This window comes from Orycteropus afer, unplaced genomic scaffold (genome assembly GCF_000298275.1).
Source record: "Orycteropus afer afer isolate SDZICR_OR568_19922 unplaced genomic scaffold, OryAfe1.0 scaffold00088, whole genome shotgun sequence".
In the NCBI taxonomy this organism is placed as follows: domain Eukaryota; kingdom Metazoa; phylum Chordata; class Mammalia; order Tubulidentata; family Orycteropodidae; genus Orycteropus; species Orycteropus afer.
The window spans coordinates 5,561,238-5,579,690 of record NW_006921675.1 but is presented as its reverse complement, the minus strand read 5'-3'; the positions used below and the strand labels follow the sequence as shown (position 1 = coordinate 5,579,690).

At 41.8% G+C, this 18,453-nt stretch overlaps 1 protein-coding gene across 1 annotated transcript in view; it reads left to right on the top strand.

Annotated features, from left to right (window-relative positions):
* Positions 1 to 18,453, top strand: part of ZFYVE26 (zinc finger FYVE-type containing 26) — a 101,664-nt gene that overhangs the window by 14,878 nt on the left and 68,333 nt on the right. Inside the window, exons 9-14 of the mRNA XM_007942311.2 lie at positions 3,915 to 4,118; positions 5,263 to 5,865; positions 6,108 to 6,200; positions 11,626 to 11,694; positions 12,106 to 12,257; positions 17,158 to 17,359. Of these exons, the coding sequence (XP_007940502.1) occupies positions 3,915 to 4,118; positions 5,263 to 5,865; positions 6,108 to 6,200; positions 11,626 to 11,694; positions 12,106 to 12,257; positions 17,158 to 17,359 (1,323 nt within the window). The remainder of the gene's footprint in view (positions 1 to 3,914; positions 4,119 to 5,262; positions 5,866 to 6,107; positions 6,201 to 11,625; positions 11,695 to 12,105; positions 12,258 to 17,157; positions 17,360 to 18,453) is intronic.

Here is an 18,453-nt window from a genome sequence, read left to right as displayed (position 1 = left end):
GTCTGAACATTTTTTTTTTAATTGTGATTTGGGTGAAAGTTTACAGAGCAAATTCACTTTCCATACAGCAGTTCACATGTTCACATACACTTTGTCTCCTGACATTGACTACAATTTACCCAAATACAACAGCTCCCCTCCCACTTCCTCCTGACAGTCACCTCTTCCCTGTGTCCATCCCTCCATGCCCTCCTGCCCCCTGAGCTATCTCCATGAGCATAAACAACGCTTCTTTCTCCCATGATTGTTCTCTCCATGGAGTGTATCTACCTTGGGTAAATGTTCAACTCATATGCCTGTCTTTTGTTCGGCTGGAAGCCACAGGTGTGGGTTCAATTTGAGACCTGAAGGGCAGCTAGGGACCATAGTCTCAGTGATTCCACCAGGCTCTATCAGACCAGCAAACCTGGTCCTTTTTTTTTTTTTTCCAAATGATTTTGAGTTTTGTTCCACATTGTTCTCCCTCTCTATCCAGGATCTCCTACATAGATCCCCCTCCAAGTGGTTGACAGTGGTAGCCAGATACCATCTAGTTCTTCTGGTCTCATATTCATATAGGCTGCAGATCACATGGTGTACCAGTCGCTTGGACTAATTGTTTCCATGAATCTTTGGTTTTCTTCATTCTTCTTTACTCTGGATGAGGAGAGATCCGTCATTGCATCTAAATGGCTGCTTGCAGGCTTTTAAGATCCCAGTTGGTACTCGCCAAAGTAGGAGGTGGAACAATGTTTTGTGTAGTATGTTATGCCAATTGAGCTTGATATCCCCTGCGACTATGGTCCCAAGCCCACAGGTTCAACTACTCAGTCCCTCTGGGTAGCTGGCTGTGGCCAAGAAGTGACTACACCCTTGTCCCTTGTCAGCTCTACTATACACCTGGGAATTCTTACAGAACATACAAATACACTTATAGAAACATTGTCTCCCATCCCTATACATGTTCTTGGGTACACTTCCCCCTGCATAGACACACCTATTAGTTCAGCCTGTCCACTCATCTATCCACACATATACCCATGTTTGCCTTCACTGACAACACAGTACTGTATTTGCAAAAGGGTTCATCTTTGTTGTCTGCACCTCCCATGTACTTCTCTATGTCTTCCTCTTCCTCATTGCCACCATCTTGATCACTCACATTTGGTACATTCCCCTTCTCTTTACCCAAATCAATACTTATCTCTACCTATCTAACAGTGTTCCCTCCCCTCCCCTCCCACCCCTGGTAACCAACAAAATTTCCTTCCATATATAAACCTTTCCTTGACTTTTTAAAATAATGGACCAATACGATATTTGTCCTTCTGTGATTGACTTATTTCACTCAGCATAATGTCTTCCAAGTTCATCCACGTTATGTGGTGTTTTCCAGGTTCTACATTACTCTTTAGGGGTGCATAGTATTCCATTGTGTGTATGTACCGTGGTTTGGTTATCCATTCCTCAGCTGATGGACCCTTAGGTTGTTTCCATCTTTTGGCTATTGTAAATAGTGCTATGATGAATAGTGTACATGTCTGTTCTTGTCATGGCTCTCACTTCTTTAGGATATATACCTAATAATGGAATGGCTGGGTCAAACGGTATTTCTAATTACAACTTTTGAAGGAATTGCCATACTGCTTTCCACAGTGGTTGTACCATTTGACAGTCCCACCAGCAGTGTATGAGAGTCCCAATCTCTCCGCATCCTTACCAGCATTTGTTATTTTCTGTCTTGTTGAATTTTGCTACTAGTGCTGGGTCAAGACGGTATCTCATTGTTGTTTTGATTTGCATCTCATTAATGGCTAATGATCATGAGCAGTTCTTCATATGTTTGTTGGCTACCTGAATATCCTCTTTGGTGAAGTGTCTATTCGTGTCTTTTCCCCATTTTTTAATTGGATTATTTGTCTTTTTGTTGTTGAGATGTTGGAGTTTTCTAGAAATTTTAGAGTTAAGTCCATTGTCAGATATGTCATTGCCGAATATTTTTTCCCAATCTGTAGGTTCTCTTTTGACTCTTTTGCAGAAGTCTTTGGAAGCACATAAAAATTTAATTTTTAGAAGGTCCCATTCATCTAGTTTATCTTCTGGTGTTTGTATATTTTGGGTTATGCTTGATAGTCTCTTTATGCCATATATTAGGCCCCCTAAATTTGCCCCTAGTTTTTTCTTGAGGAACTTTATAGTTTTGTTGTTGTTGTTATGTGCCGTCGAGTCGGACCCAACTCATAGCTACCCCTCCTTAGGTTTCCAAGGCAGTATCACTACAGAAGTAGACTGCCCAACCTTCCTTCCAAGGAGTGGCTGGTGGGTTTGAACCACCAGACTTCATGGTTAGAAGTCAAGTGCCTTAGGCACTATGCTACCAGAGCTCCTTTATAGTTTTAGGTTTCACGTTAAAGTCTTTGATCCATTCGGAGTTAATTTTTGTGTATGGTGTGAGGTACAGATCTTGTTTCATTTTTCTACAAATGGATATCCAGTTTTGCCAGCACCATTTACTAAACAAACATTCTCTTCCCCATTTAATGTATTTTGGCCATTTGTCAAAGATCAGCTGACCATGGGTCAATGGATCTATTTCTGGGTTCTCAATTCTATTTCATTGGTCTGTGTGTCATCATTGTACCAATACCTGGCAGTTTTGACTACTGTGGCTGTATAGGAGGTTTTGAGATCCGGCAGTGTGAGACCTCCTACTTTGTTCTTCTTCGATAGTGCTTTGTTTATCCGAGGTCTCTTTTGTCTGAACATATTTTAAGCTTGCATTTTGGCACTAGGTAGACTAAACATTTACTTTGATTTTTAAATTTTAAACAATGAAAGAAATGTATTTTAAGGAATATAAGTGAGTGGGAAAATCACATTCCCACTTTTTACTTCTTTGCCACTTCTGTTCTAACACCAGCTACACATGCAGCACTTCTCCCTCTGACTCTATCCACTGTTGATAGGTCAGCACTCACAAGTTAAGGAGCATAGTCCTCCAGACTGCCATGTCTGCCCAAGGCTTCAGATGCCAGCTGCAAGCTTGGGAGTCCCCACAGCACCCTCACTTCTGACCTGCTAGCTACAAATTTGAGAGTTCCCTCTACCCCTTCAGGATACCAGCCAGAAGATTAGGGAAATTCCAGTCCCCTTCGCTTCTGACCTGCTTACTTCTGTTACTACCTTGAGTTTCATAATTTGTTAGAATGACTCACAGAATTCACAGAAGATACTGTAATTATTTCTACAGTTTTATTATATAAAAAAGGATACAAATAAAGTCTGCAGAGGGTGAAGTCTGGGAGGGTTCCCAATAAATAGCCTCCATGTCTCAAAATGGAGTATCCTATTTTTCTAAGTGTTATGTCTTTTGCCAGCCAGGAAGCTCATGGAGCTTCTGTGTCCAGAGCCTTTATTGTGGCTTCTTTACGTAGTCAAAAATGTCAAAAATGACCAAATTATGTGTCCCTACCCCTCCTGTCCTCCTTATTCCTGAACTCTGCTGACATCACTGGTGGTCTTTCTCTCCTGGCCCACCTGAGTCATTTCATTAGCATGAACCCTCAAGTATGCTCTGGCAGCCTCATCAAAGACACTTAGATCAATCACTAGGTAAATTCCGAGATTTAGATGTTATCTCTTAGGAACCAAGGACAAAATCCAGATTCTCTGGTAAAGTTAACCCCACAGTGAGGAAACAACTTGTTGAATGGCCAAGGGGCCTATGTTGAATATGTAGAGATCAAGGGGGAAAAGAAATGGAAGGAACTGAAAGTTTTTGTTGCCAAGGAATGCCTGGAAGGAAAGCACATCAAACGGACAGAAGGGAGCGAGGGTAATAACACTTAGTGTGTGCATGGGAGCAGCATCTCTTTGCTTCATCCATACTTGCAGCCCATGCATGGAAGTTCTGCCTGTTTCTCTCTACAATTCAGGTTCAGCTGATGCCCCAGTCCCTGACCACCTGGGCCGGTGTCAGAGCCTGACCCTCTACCAGGGCTTCTGTGCCATGAAGTATGCCATCTATGCCCTCTGCGTGAATTCACATCAGCACACACAGTGCCAGGACTGCAGAGAGGATCCTTCTGAGGACCTGGCCTCTGCCACGGAGCCAGTGAATGACGGAGTCTCCTCCCCAGGTGTGGCTCTTCCACTTCTCTCTGGTATAAGCTCCCTGGTAACAACCTCTCCCAGTGAGTTCTTAGCATGATAGTCCTTACCCACCAGGATCCACGGTGGGCTTGATTTTATTATGCCCAGGAATAATTTCATCCATTTACCAGCCTTTGCAAGTCAAAGGTGTATAGAAAAAGCAAGTGATTTGCCCAAGTTATAATAGTGTTTGATTATCTAGTATAGTATTTCCTGATCCCTTTCTTTTTTTTTTTTTAACTACAGTAAAAAAACATTTCATATCACACTACAGCTTCACCTAGATACTATATAATTTGAGTGTATGTATTTATATGTTTGTGCCTTCATATGTGATGTGTAAACAAATCAAGTTTTAAGAAACAAGACTTACCATTCCAAATGAAGCATATTCTTAATTATTTTTTTGTTCTATTTCATTTTATTGTATTAATTTCATTGTTCTCAGCCTACAGTGTGAAAAATACCAACCTAATGTCCTATTTTCTCTCATTTTTCTTAATAACTTATAATTCCATATCTTGCCTTCTGTGACTTGTGGTCAGTTATCTCTCTCTTCTGGCTTTGAACTAGACCTTCACCTTTGAGAATGGTCATGTTTCACCTAGTGAGTATTTCTTAAAGGATCTAGCAAGCCAGTGATAAGCTTTAAAGTATCAATGAGTGAAAATAGACAGATGCTAATAACAACCAGTGTGCCCACAATGCTGCATTACCATTAACACCAAACACCAGGCTACAAAAAGATAAAAAGAAAAAGAAAAAAAAAATTAAGGAGTAAGGCGTCTCTGTGCTACCTTCATTCCAGGATATGGAATATGTAGTACTTGCCAGAAGTGAGCAATAATGTATTATTAAACAAGTTGAGACAAAATAATGAGTGTTTGGTCAGCTGTACTTTTAGTTAAGGTAGTGAAAGTTTTCTGCAAAGAGACATGGCTGACCAGTCCCTGGGCTCTAGTCTTTTTCTTATTCATCTGACTGTAACCCAGTAAGTACCCTTAGCCATTATACAATATACATAAATTAAAGTTGTGAGAATGTTTGAATCTAGCAAGTAATGTTTCTAACATTTGCATTCTCTCTTTTCTTGTCTTTCTCCGACCTCTTCTCTTATACATGCTGTGTTAGGTGCTTCAAATCTCTTCTCAACATACCTGGCCAAGTGTCAGCAGTATCTGCGCAGTATTCCTGACTCTTTGTGCCTGGAACTTCTGGAAAACATCTTCTCGTTGCTCCTTCTCACTTCTGCTGATCTTCATCCAGAGCCTCACCTGCCTGAGGACTATGCTGAGGATGATGACATTGAGGGGAAGGGATCCTTGGGTTTGAGATCCCCATCAGAGAGCCCTCAGCACATGGCTCAGCCCAAGAGGAAATCAGAACAGGATTCCTCCAGGACCCCTGCTTATATACTTCCAAGCTGTCCGAAGACAGAGCCAAAAGACAGTTACCCAGGGCCTCACAGGCATAGCTTTTTGGATTTAAAGCACTTAAGTAGTCGTATCAATGGATTCCTGGCTGATGAGTTTGCAATGGGGGCCTTCCTCAGGCTTCTCCAGGAGCAGCTGGATGAGATCAACAGCCACAACCCCCCTGAGAAGCCAAAGCTGCTGGAGAGCCAGAGCTGCTTGAGTAGCAGAGATGGGCTGCAGAGCCGCCTGCACCGGTTTTCCAAGGTTCTCTCTGAGGCCCAGTGGAGAAACAAGGTGGTGACAAGCAACCAGCGCTCAGGTGAGAACAGAGCAGGTGGGTCTGGACAGTGGGGGAACAAACCCCACCAGGAGCATAGGAGAAAGCTAGGAGTGCATGGGAGTCACCCCATAACTGAAGGCATATCAGCATAGCAACAAGTGTCAGGGTCCTTAACTTAGAACCCAGTCCAAGGCTTCTCCTTTCTTCCTGTTACTCCTGGATGAGGGTCAAATCAAAGTCAATCACTCTCCTGTATGATCTCACAGGGTTTGCTGTTTCAGAAGAGCATCTGACACTCTCCCGAAGATACCGACCCATGGCCACACAGCACCCCAGTGTCCGCCGGCGTCGTCGGACAAGAAGGATCCGGGCAGGTAAGCAGAAGTGTTTTCTATTCACATCTTGTCTTCATGCACCAGGCAATTGATATATTGTCACCTATCTAATATTTTTTTAACATAAAGCACACAATCAAAACAAACAAAAGTGATCTAAGATTATCCTAGACCCACTTCCCCAAGGTAACCCCTGTTAATAGTTTCTTATATATCCTTCCAAAAAATTTTAAAGCAATGCAACAAACATATATCTTTTCATATATATAGATACATCATACTGTATATCTGTTGAGAACTGCAACTTGGTCTTTCAGTTTTATCCTTTAATATATATAGATGTCTCATACTATACACTGAGAACTCACTTGTTCTCTGATCGTTTTAAAGGCCACTTGGCATTCCATCATCATATATGCCCTGTTAATATAGACATTTAAGTTGTTTACAGTTTTTTTTTCCTAGTATAAACAATGTTATAATAAACAACCTTCTACATACCTGTTAATACTCACTTGAGTACATCCATCTGGAGGATGTGTTTCTAGCAGTCAAATTGTTAGGGAAAGATTTATGGATATAAAGTATAGATGTTGTATATATACAATGTTGTATAGATACAATGAATAGTATCAAATTTTAAATATCTTTTCCAATGCAAGTTGGTGAAGAATAGTACATTATTCTTTTAATAGTAATTTATTTTTTAATTTGATTGAGATTGTCTTTTTATGTATTTTTTGGCCATTAATACTTTTCTGTGAGCTACCCATTCCTGACGGTGGCGGGATCCAGGTAAGGGGAAGGCAGAGAGGTTTCAAACAGCGAAGGGAGATGAACTTGTCTGTCAGTTTGTCTTACTTTGGTTGCTTGCGTGTTGCTGTGAGACTGAAGGCTGTGCCACTGGTGTTTCAAACACCAGCAGGGTTGCACACAGTGCACAGGTTTTAACGCAGCCTGCAGACTGAGACAGACTTGGAAGAAGGAAGAGGTCACTCACTTCTCAAAGAATTGACCATGAAAACCTTATGTATATAATACAGAAACACTGTCTGATACATTACTGGAACAACTTTATGAACAGCCCAGAAACATTGTCCGATACAGTGCTGGAAGATGAACACCATAGGTTGGAAGGTGCTCCAAAGATGACTGGGAAAGAGCTGCCTCATCAGAGTACAACCAGCCTTAATGATATGGATAAAGCAAAGCTTTCGGGACTCCATTTGCTGACATAACATGACTCAAATTGAGGAGAAATAATTGCAAGTATCCATCAATAATCAGAACATGGAATGTATGAAGTATGAGTCTGGAAAAATTGGAAGTTGTCAAAAATGAAATCGAACACATAAAGATTGATATCGTAGGCATTAGTGAGCTGAAATGGACTGGTTTTGGCCATTTTGAATCAGACAGTCGTATGATCTCCTATGCTGGGAATGACAATTTGAAGAGGAATGGAGTGGCATTCATCATTTACAAAGGATGTTTCAGGATCTGTCCTAAACTACAGTGCTGTCAGTGATAGGATAATAGCGACACGCCTACAAGGAAAACCAGTTAATACTACTATTATTCAAATTTACGCACCAACCACCAAAGTGAAAGATGAGGAAACTGAGATTTTTTATCAACTTCTGCAGTCTGAAATTGACCAAAAATGGAACCAAGATGTGTTAATTATCACTGGTGACTGGAATGCAAAAGTTAGAAACAAAGAAGAATCACTGATAGATGGAAAATTTGGCCTTGGCTACAGAAATAATGCTGGAGATAGCATGATAGAACTTTGCAAGTCCAAGACTTAGTCATTGCAAATATCTTTTTTCAACAACACAAATGGCGACTATACACGTGGACTTCACCAGATGGAGTACACAGGAATCAGATTGACTACGTCTGTGGTAAGAGGTGATGGAGAAGCTCAGTATCTTCAGCTGAAACAAGTCCAGGAGCTGATTGTGGAACAGACCATCAACTGCTCATATGAAAGTTCAAATTGAAGTTGAAGACAATTAAAACAAGTCCATGAGAACCAAAATGTGACCTTGAATATATCCCTCCTGAATTTAGAGACCATCTGAAGAATAGATTTGATGCATTGAACACCAATGACCAAAAACCAGAGGAATTGTGGGATGACCTCAAGAACATCATCCATGAACAAAGCAAAAAAGTCATTCAAAAGACAGGAATGGAAGAAAAGACCAAAATGGATGTCAGAAGAGACTCTGAAACTTGCCCTTGAATGGAGAGTAGCCAAAGCAAATGGAAGCAATGACATGATAAAGGAGCTGAACAGAAGATTTCAAAGAGCAGCTCCAAAAGACAGAGTCACTAATTATAATGAAATGTGCAAAGACCTGGAGTTAGAAAACCAGAAGGGAAGAACACACTCAGCATTTCTCAAGCTGAAAGAACTGAAGAAAAAATTCAGGCCTCAAATTGCAATATTGAAAGATTCTATGGGCAAAATACTGAATGATGCAGGAATCATCAAAAGAAGATGGAAGGAAAACAAAGTCATTGTACCAAAAAGAATTGGTCAATCTTCATCCATTTCAGGAGGTGGCATATGATCGAGAACCAGTTGGTATTGAAGGAAGAAGTTGAAACTGCATTAAAGGAAGTGGCAATAAACAAGGCTCCAGGAATTGACAGAATACCCATTGAGATGTTTCAACAAATGGATGCCCTGCTGGAGGCACTCACTTGGTTATGCCAAGAGATTTGAAAGACAGCTTCTTGGCCAACTGACTGGAAGAGATCCATATTTGTACCCATCCCAAAGAAAGGTGATCCCACAGAATGTGGAAATTATTGAACAATATCATTAATATCACACATAAGTAAAATCTTACTGAAGATAATTCAGAAACAGCTGCAGCAGTATATTGACAGAGAACTTCCAGAAATGCAAGCTGGATTCAGAAGAAGATGTGGAACAAGGGATATCATTGGTGATGTCAGATGGATCTTGGCTCAGAGCAAAGAATACCAAAAAGATGTTTACTTGTATTTTATTGACTATACAAAAGCATTTGAATGTGTGTATCATAACAAATTATGGATAACATTGACAAGAATGAGAATTCCAGAACACTTAATTGTACTCATGAGGAACCTGTACATAGACCAGAAGGCTGTCATGCGAACAGAACAAGGGGTTGACTGCATGGTTTAAAATCAAGAAGGTAGTGCACCGGGTTGTATCCTTTCCCCATACTTATTCAATCTGTGTGCTGAGCAAATAATCCAAGAAGCTGGACTATAAGAAGAAGAATGTGGCATCAGGATTGGAAGAAGAATCCTTAATAACCTGCAATATGCTGATGACACAATTTTGCTTGCTGAAAGTGAGGATGACTTGAAGCACTTACTGATGAAGATTGAGGAACACAGTCTGCATATGGATTACATCTCAATACAAAGAAAACAAAAATCCTCACAACTAAATGGAGAAAAGATTGAAGTCGTCAAAGACTTCATATTGCTTGGTTCTACAATCGACGCCAATGAAAGCAGCAGTCAGGACATCAGACAATGTATGTTGTTGTTGTTATGTACCGTCGAGTTGTACCCAACTCATAGTGACCCCTCCTTGGGTTTCCGAGGCAGTATCACTACGGAAGTAGATTGCCCCATCTTCCAAGGAGTGGCTGGTGGGTTTGAACCGCCAGCTTTCTGGTTAGCAGTCAAGTGGCTTAGGCACTATGCTACCAGAGCTCCGAGACAATGTATAGCACTGGGCAAATCAGCTGCAAAGGACTTCTTTCAAGTGCTGAAGAGCAAAGATGTCTCCTTGAGGACTAAGGTGTGCCTGACACAAACATGATATTTTCAGTTGCCCCATATGCAAGTAAGAGCTGGACAATGAATAAGAAGAGTCAGTGCTTTTGAGTTGTGGTGCTGGCGAAGAATGCTGAAAGTACTGTGGACTGCTCAAAGAACTAACAGATCTGTCCTGGAGGAAGTGCAGCTGGAATGCTCCTTGGAAGCAGGAATGGCCAGACTTCGTCTCACCTACTTTGGTCATGTCAGAAGGGACCATTCCCTGGAGAAAGATGTCATGTTTGGTAAGGTAGAGGGTCAACGAGAGAGGGGATGGGCCCTCAAGGAGATGGATTGACACGGTGGCTGTGGCAGTGGGCTCAAGTATAGCCAGGATCCTGGAGCTGGTGTGGGACCGGGCAGTGTTTCTCTCTGCTGTGCATGGGGTCGCTGTGAGTTGGAGACGACTCTATGACACCTAACAATAACACAACCCATTCATAGGAGATCTGGTGGCGTAATGCCTAAGACACTTGACTGCTAACCAGAAGGCGGTTCAAACCCACCAGCCACTCCTCAGAAGGAAGGTTGGCATTCATATTTAAGATCCATTTTTCCTTTGGTTTCATTGTTCTTGTTGAATTTTAAGATACTCTTTATGTTAAGGAAAATATTTTCTGCTTATGTGCTACAATTTTTTTTTTCATTTTTGTCTTTTGACTTTTCATAAATTGTTCTTAGAGGGGTTTAAATCAGAAATATTACACAGAAGTATTAAATGTTTAGATACTCAAATTTCCATTACAAAATTTAAATACTAAAAAATTTATTAAAATAATTAAAATGTAACATCAAAAAGCATAGTTAATAAGAAATTACTTATTAATTAACATAGGAATTAATAAGGATTTCCTATGTGCTAAATGGAAGGAACCCTGATGGCACAGTGCTTTAGTGCTCAGCTGCTGACTGAAACGTCAGCAGTTCAAACTCAGCTTCTTGTAGGAAAAAGATGTGGCAGTCTGCTTCCATAAAGATTACAGCTTTGGAAACTCTGTGGGGCAGTTTTACTCTGTTCTGTAGGGTTGCCATGAGTGGGAATCAACTCAGTGGCAATGAGTATGTGCTAAACTGAAATAGATGTTTTGAACTAGGTGAATAAGGCATAAATCAGGCCTTTACCCTCAAGTAATTCAAATTACTACATTGTTGTTGTTGTTATGTGCCGTCGGGTCGGCCCCGACTCATAGCGACCCCTCCTTGGGTTTCCAAGGTGGTATCACTATGGAAGTAGATTGCCCAACCTTCCTTCCAACGAGTGGCTGGTGGGTTTGAACCACCAGCCTTCTGGTTAGCAGTCAAGTGCCTTAGGCACTACGCTACCAGAGCTCTCAAATTACTACATAGACAATATATATTTAAAAAAAAAAAAAAAAAACTGAATGGAGGCACTGCCTGAAAAGCAGAAGAAAGCTCTTAAAAGGAGAGATCAGCATGTTCTACAAAAGTCAGGGAAACAGCCCTAATGAAGGAGCTGACTCATGACCTATGAGTCAGCCAGCAGCCAAATGCTTTAACCAGTAAGCCACCAATTTTCAAACTACCTAGATCTTGACTTTCAAGCCAACTTTATATGTTCTACATTGTCAGAGTTGATGATTGATTTTTTCTCATCTTTTTTTATCTCTAGATGGCCGGGACAGAGGTTCCAACCCATCCCTGGAAGGTACAAGTAGTGAGCTGAGCACAAGTACTTCAGGTATGGGTGCTCCAAACAGTTGCCAACTTCAAGCAGTTTTGCCCTGACATAGTGTTGCCATACACTGTGTTATAAAAACCAGGACTGGACAGTTCATCCTGTGTTTAAGAAAGTTGGCTTTGCACATGGCCAAGCAAATTTCAGCTGGGAAAAGGGAAATAGCTCTTTCATTATCAGTCAAGTTACACCTCAGCAGAGAGAAACAGATGAATGCCCAAGGAAGGTCACAGTACTGTCTTCTATTCAAAGAGGATAGCATTGGTTTGCTCTTTCCTTGAGGAAGACCCATCTGCAGACCTTTTGGAATAGGGGGCTTTGATCAGATAAGAGTTTGGTGGGAGGTGAGAGCAGTATAATTTTTCCTCAATTCATGTTGCTTTCCTGGCCTTCTACATTCTTGTTTCCCAACAGAAGGGAGTCTGAGCACTGTGTCTGGGAGAAGCGAGCTGGATGGCCGGCTGCAGCCCCAGCCTCATAGTTCACTCATTCCCATGATGTTCTCCCCACCTGAATCACTGCTGGCATCCTGCATCCTCCGGGGAAACTTTGCAGAAGCCCATCAGGTAAGGAGAATACTTGTGTTGACATGTTATGAGCTGCGAGTATGGGAGATCCTAGGTCATACCTTGTCACAGTAAAGAGTGGTAAGTCAGCCCGTAGCTGGCTGTTGCCCAGGAGGCCTCACGTGAAGCTATGGCACATGTGCAATCAGAACTAATCAGGAGCACTTGGGTGGCCACATCCCAGCAGGAGAAGCAGAAGGGAGTTTCCACGTATGGCCCTGTCTCAGTGCTGTGGATATAGGGACCCAGCCTGAAGGAGATTCAAGATGTTGAATTGTGTTATGTTCTTTAAACATAAGCAGTGTTTTAAAAGGTAAAAGAAAATATTCAGCCACAATCCCTTTAAAAAAACTAAAATATGTTTGTTTCTTTCTTCATACTTCTCTGAATACATGTGTTTTTATGTGGTTAAAAATCATGGTGCAATTTTCAATAATAAATAGAATATCAGTTCATTATACAAAAAGTATTGGGAACTAGCAAACTCAAATATTCCTGTGGTATAGGGAAAATAGCACTGGAATAGAATCAGAAAGACTTGCTCCCTCTAAGCTTTAATATCCTTACTTGTAAATTGCAGTTAAATATAATACCTGATTTTCCTACCTCATGGGAATGTTTAGAGAATTATATAAAGCCTGAGAAATGCAAGAATCTTTTATTGCTGAAATTTAATAGCGTAGACATCTATTCTTATGTTTAAAACTTCCTTGGTACATGTTATGATACGTGCTGGTCCCTTAACATGTGGGTTGGAATTTTTCTTTCTTATGAATTTAATTATTGAAGAGTAATTCTAGGAGAAATCTAGGTGATGAGATAATTTTTTGCTTAGCTCCCTGCTGTCATTTTAAATCCTATACTTTAATGATAAATGATCATTGTGATTCTCTAGGGATTGGACCCTCAGCAGCCTATCTTATGTCCAAGTCCAGAGGAAGTAGGTAAAGAGTCCTCTGACACATCCTCTGTCCTCCTCCAGCTTCACAAGGGGAAGACAGAACTACCATCAGCAGCCCAAGGCTTATTCCTGTGAGGCCAGACATGCCGCCACCCTCCAGCCTTTTTTGGTACCAACTCTGGTACCAACCGTCCCTCCCACAGTACTCACTACTCTGCTGGGCTCGATAATTCATTGCAATAGCCACACAGAACTCACACACAATACTCATGATTATGGGGTTTGCTAGGGAAGTAACAGGTACAATTCAGGTTGAGGAATGAGCTCAGGATACACTTCTTCGATGAGGACAATCTCTCCTCAGCTCTGCCTTTAGGCACACCTCTCTGGCCCTTGGCCTCGGTCTGGCCTCTGCCCTGCTTGGGCAAGTATCACAAAGCTCTTTTAGCTCTGCCAATAGGTATACCCAGGTGCACCCCACTTGGCCAGGAAAACCTGATGCTCTGCCTTGTGCTTCTTGGTTCCTCTGCCAGTTGTCTCAACCAGTTGTCTCTACTGTCTTTCTGTGAAGGAAGTCCAGCTCAGGGATCTCTGATCCGAGGCGATCTTGGGTTCAAAGAAGCACTCCATTCCGACCCTGGTTTTCTTTCGATGGCAGTAAGATCTCCCCTTCTGCCTCTAGAAGGGCTCATTTTAAGCCTAGCAGAATGACAAAACTAACCAGTCCCCACAGTCGAGTTCCCTACACCATGTTTGCATAGTTCCACCCGTAATCTGATGGGAGTCACAAAGACCATGGCTGGAAAAGCCAAACTAAGTAATACACTGTACCACAGATGCTTTACTCCTCAGTGTCCTCCAGTCCTCATCTTTTTTTAAACTTTCTTTTTGACCTTGATTGCAGAATAAGTACTGCATATTATAAGAAAATAGCAAAATATATAAACAAGAAAATAACGTTACTTTTAACCTATTATCTAGAATAATCATTACTAAAGATGTGTGTTTTTTGGTGAAGGAGCCATGGTGGTGCAATGATGAAGCACTTGGCTGCTAACCAGAAGAGCGTGGTTCGAACCCACCAGCAGCTCTGCAGGAGAAAAGACCTGGTCATCTGTTCCCATGAAGGTTACAGCCTTGGACACCCTGTGAGGGAGTTCTTCTCTGTCTTATAGGATTGCTATGAGTTGGAATTGACGTGATGGCACACAACAACATATATTTTGTTCATCTTGTTCCAAGCCAGATATGACTTTTCATGTACCTGAGAATATTCTGAATTTAAAACTTTATGACTGTAATGGTTATGTTTGTGTGTCAACTTGGCTGGGCCTGGTTGAGTGGCTGGGCAGCTGATGGTAGTTATTCCCCATGATGAGACTGGCAATCAACTCCATGGTGGGATCTACGACAAGCAGCTGAGTAGCTGCTTCGGGTATGTGGTCTGCTTCCCGTATATAAGAAGCAGCTTTGGGTATGGTCTCTAGCTTATGGCATCTTGAACCCTGTAGGTAGCTGTGTTGTTCAGCAGCCTGCCATGCTCTGCCAACCTTGGGACTTAAAATGGACTTGAATTAATGGCCTGCCGTGTGATTTGGTAATATCAGGACTGTACCTTTTTACCTTTACTGGCAGCCTCATCAGCCAGCAGCTGTCTGAGTGAGAAAAAGCCTCCAGCTTCAATGGGCTGGAAGCTGGAGCCAGAGCTAAAGTCCAAGGCTGAGGGGCTTTCACCCAGCCCCTAGAGCCTGGCACTTTGAACTTGGACTTAAAGCCTCCAAACTGTAAGAGAATAAACTCCTGTTTGTTAAGGACATCCCATTTGTGGTATATTCCTGTCAGAGCGGCACTAGGTAACCAGAACAATAACCTTCCTTTTTTACGTTATAATACAAGCCTTAGCCTTGGAACTTTGATTCTAGTGACCTTAATCACTTAATTACTCACAGGTTGATCAAGTGGCTGCCCTTAACCATTCTCCTGTTGCTAAACATTTAGATTGTTTCAACCTTGTAATAAAGAGTGCCAGAATGATCAGCTTTAATCATTAAGCCTTTTGAACTATTTTTTTAAGAAAATTTCTCATAAAAATGACTGGGTCAAAGGATAAAAACATTTTTAAAGCTTTACAAATTGTCATATTCCTTTTTCAAAATAGGCTGTAGCAGTTAATTCCACCACTGCTCCCAGAGAGTTTTATTTTCACTTTATTATTGTGATGGATACAAAATGGTATTGATGGTCTTTAAATTCCTTGGATTGCTGGTGAGGGAAAACATTTTCTCATGTGCATTGTTGTTGTGTGCCATCACGTTTCTGAGGCTGTAATCATTATGGCAGCAGCTGGTAAGTCTGAACCTCCAGCCTTTTGGTTAGCATCTGAGCACTTAACCATTGAACCACTAGGTTCTTTTATCTATGTGTTGTTGTTGTTGTTGTTATGTGCCATCGAGTCGGACCCGACTCATAGCGACCCCTCCTTGGGTTTCTGAGGCAGTATCACTATGGAAGTAGATTGCCCCATCTTCCTTCCGGGGAGTGGCTGGTGGGTTTGAACCGCCAGCCTTCTGGTTAGCAGTTAAGTGCCTTAGCCACTATGCTACCAGAGCTCCCATCTATGTGTTAGTCATAGGTATTTCCTCTCTTAAATTGTCCACATCTTTTTTCTATTTCCTACTGGGCCTTTAGTGGTTGTCTTGCTAACTTTTATGGCTTCTTTTCTTTTCTTTTAATTTTTATTGTGATTTGAGTGAAAGTTTACAGAGCAAATTCACTTTCCATACAGCAGCTCACATACACTTTGTCTCATGACATTGATTCCAATTTCCCACAGTGCAACAGCTCCCCTCCCACTTCCTCTTCATAATTACCTCTTCCCTGTGTCCTTCCCTCCCATGCACTCCTGCCCCCTGAGCTGTCTCCCTGTGCATACATAGCCCTTCTGTTCTCCCATGACTGATCTCTCCAAGGAGTGTATCTATGTAATGTAATTGTTCAGCTCATATGCCTGTCTTTTGTTTGGCTAGAAGCCACAGGAGTGGGTTCAATTCCAAACCTGAAGGGCAGCTAGGGGCCATAGTCTCAGGGGTTTCACCAGGCTCTATCAGACCAATAAATCTGGTCCCCCCACCCTTTTTTTAAATTGTGATTTGGGTGAAAAATTTACAGCGCAAATACACTTGCCATACAGCAGTTCACATACACTTTGTCTCATGACATTGACCACAATTTACCATAATGCAACAGCTCCCCTCCCACTTCCTCCCAATAGTTACCTCTTCCCTGTGTCCATCCCTCCATGCACTCCTGCCCCCTGAGCTGTCTGCCTGTGCCTGAGCCCTTCTTTCTCTCATGCTTATTCTCTCCAAGGAGTATATCGACCTCAGGTAAATGCTCAACTGATATGCCTGTATATTGTTTGGCTGGAAGCCACCGGTGTACATTCAATTCCAGACCTGAAGGGCAGCTAGGGGCCATTTTATGATTTTGAGTTTTGTTTCACATTGTTCTCCCACTCTATCTAGAATCTCCTACATAGATTCCCCTCCAACTGGTTGATAGTGGTAGCCAGGCACCATCTAGTTCTGGTCTCATAGTCATATATGCTGAGGATCGCATGGTGTACCAATCGCTTGGACTAATTGTTTCCGTGTGTCTTTGGTTTTCTTCATTCTTCTTTGCTCTGGATGAGGAGAGACCCATAGTTGCATCTAGATGGCAGCTTTTAAGCTTTTAAGGTCCCAGTCACTACTTGCCAAAGTAGGATGTGGAACAGTGTTTTTGTGTAGTATGTTATGCCAATTGAGCTTGATGTCCTCTGCAATATAGTTTATTTTTATATTTGATCTGTTCTCCTGATATTCAGCACTCTCCAGACCCTACAAACAGGTGGCTTAGGACCATAGTCTAATGATTGGAAAGATCCTACACTTGTAGACATTCCTCCAACTCAGTGGGCACACCACAGGCCAACCCACACTTCTCTCTCTCCCATGGCAGGTGGTGTTCATGTTCAACCTGAAGTCCTCGCCCAGCTCAGGAGAACTGATGTTCATGGAGCGCTACCAGGAAGTGATCCAGGAGCTGGCCCGAGTAGAGCACAAGATTGAAAACCAGAACTCAAATGGGGGCAGCAGCACCATTCGAAGAACTGGCAGTGGCCGCTCAACTCTGCAGGCCATTGGCAGCGCTGCGGCAGCAGGTCAGGCTTTCCTGGTGCCACTGTAGGTGGTGAGATAGCAGGGATGGAGGTGTAAGGAGAGAAATCACCTAAGTCATACGCTTGCCATGATGGTGAGTGTAAATCCGAAGGAGGAGACTTACTCTGAAGAAGTGGAATCTTTTCACAGTCATAGTAGTTTTCTAGCTATACCCAGCCTCCTTGACCATGGTGTTCACATACCTGCCACTTGTCCTGTGTGACTTAACTGATGAACATGAATGTGATTTTGACCAGTCTGTAGGGTCTGGAGAGTGCTGAATATTAGGAGAATAGATCAAATGTAAAACTAAACTGTTACAGAGGACATCAAGCTCAATTGGCATAACATACTGGGCTTCAGGAAATGGTTAGGATTTTATTTCCTTCCCATGTAATTATTCAGAGATAAAGCATATTATTTTACTTCCCTGTAAAGAAATTATGTATTAATGTCTATGCCCTGAGAGTCACAGTCTCAATTTCCAACCTTGGCTCTCCTGTAAAAAAAACCTTATCCTTTCATTATATTTTGAAAGTGGAATCTTGTCACACATTTTCACATCTCTTACTTGTCTAGGCTCTGTATATTAAGTTTACTATCACATGTTGCTCCTGCTATTCCTCTAGAAATTTCCTTTGTCTATTCTAGAGAATATATTCACCTCTTCTTGTTTTTGATATAAATGGGCTCTTCCTACAAGTACATTTGTCTGCCATGCCTTTTTTTTTTTAAACAAAGAAGAAGGATAGGTAATTGAAAAATATGGTCTTGGTGATAGAAATGATATTGGAAACTGCATGATAGAATTTTGCAAGACCAACAACCAATTCATTTCAGAGAGCCTTTTTCAACAACATAAACAGCAACTACACACATGGGCCTTGCCAGATGGAATACACAGGAATCAAAAGAGGCGATGGAGCAGCTTGATAGTATCAGTCAGAAAAAGGCCAGGGTCTGACTGTGGTACAGACCATCAATTGCTCATAAATAAATTCCAGTTAAGGAAAGAGACCTCGGATAAGCAAAGCACTACTGAAGAAGAAAAACAAAGTAGGAGGTCTCACATTGCCGGATCTCAAAACCTACTATA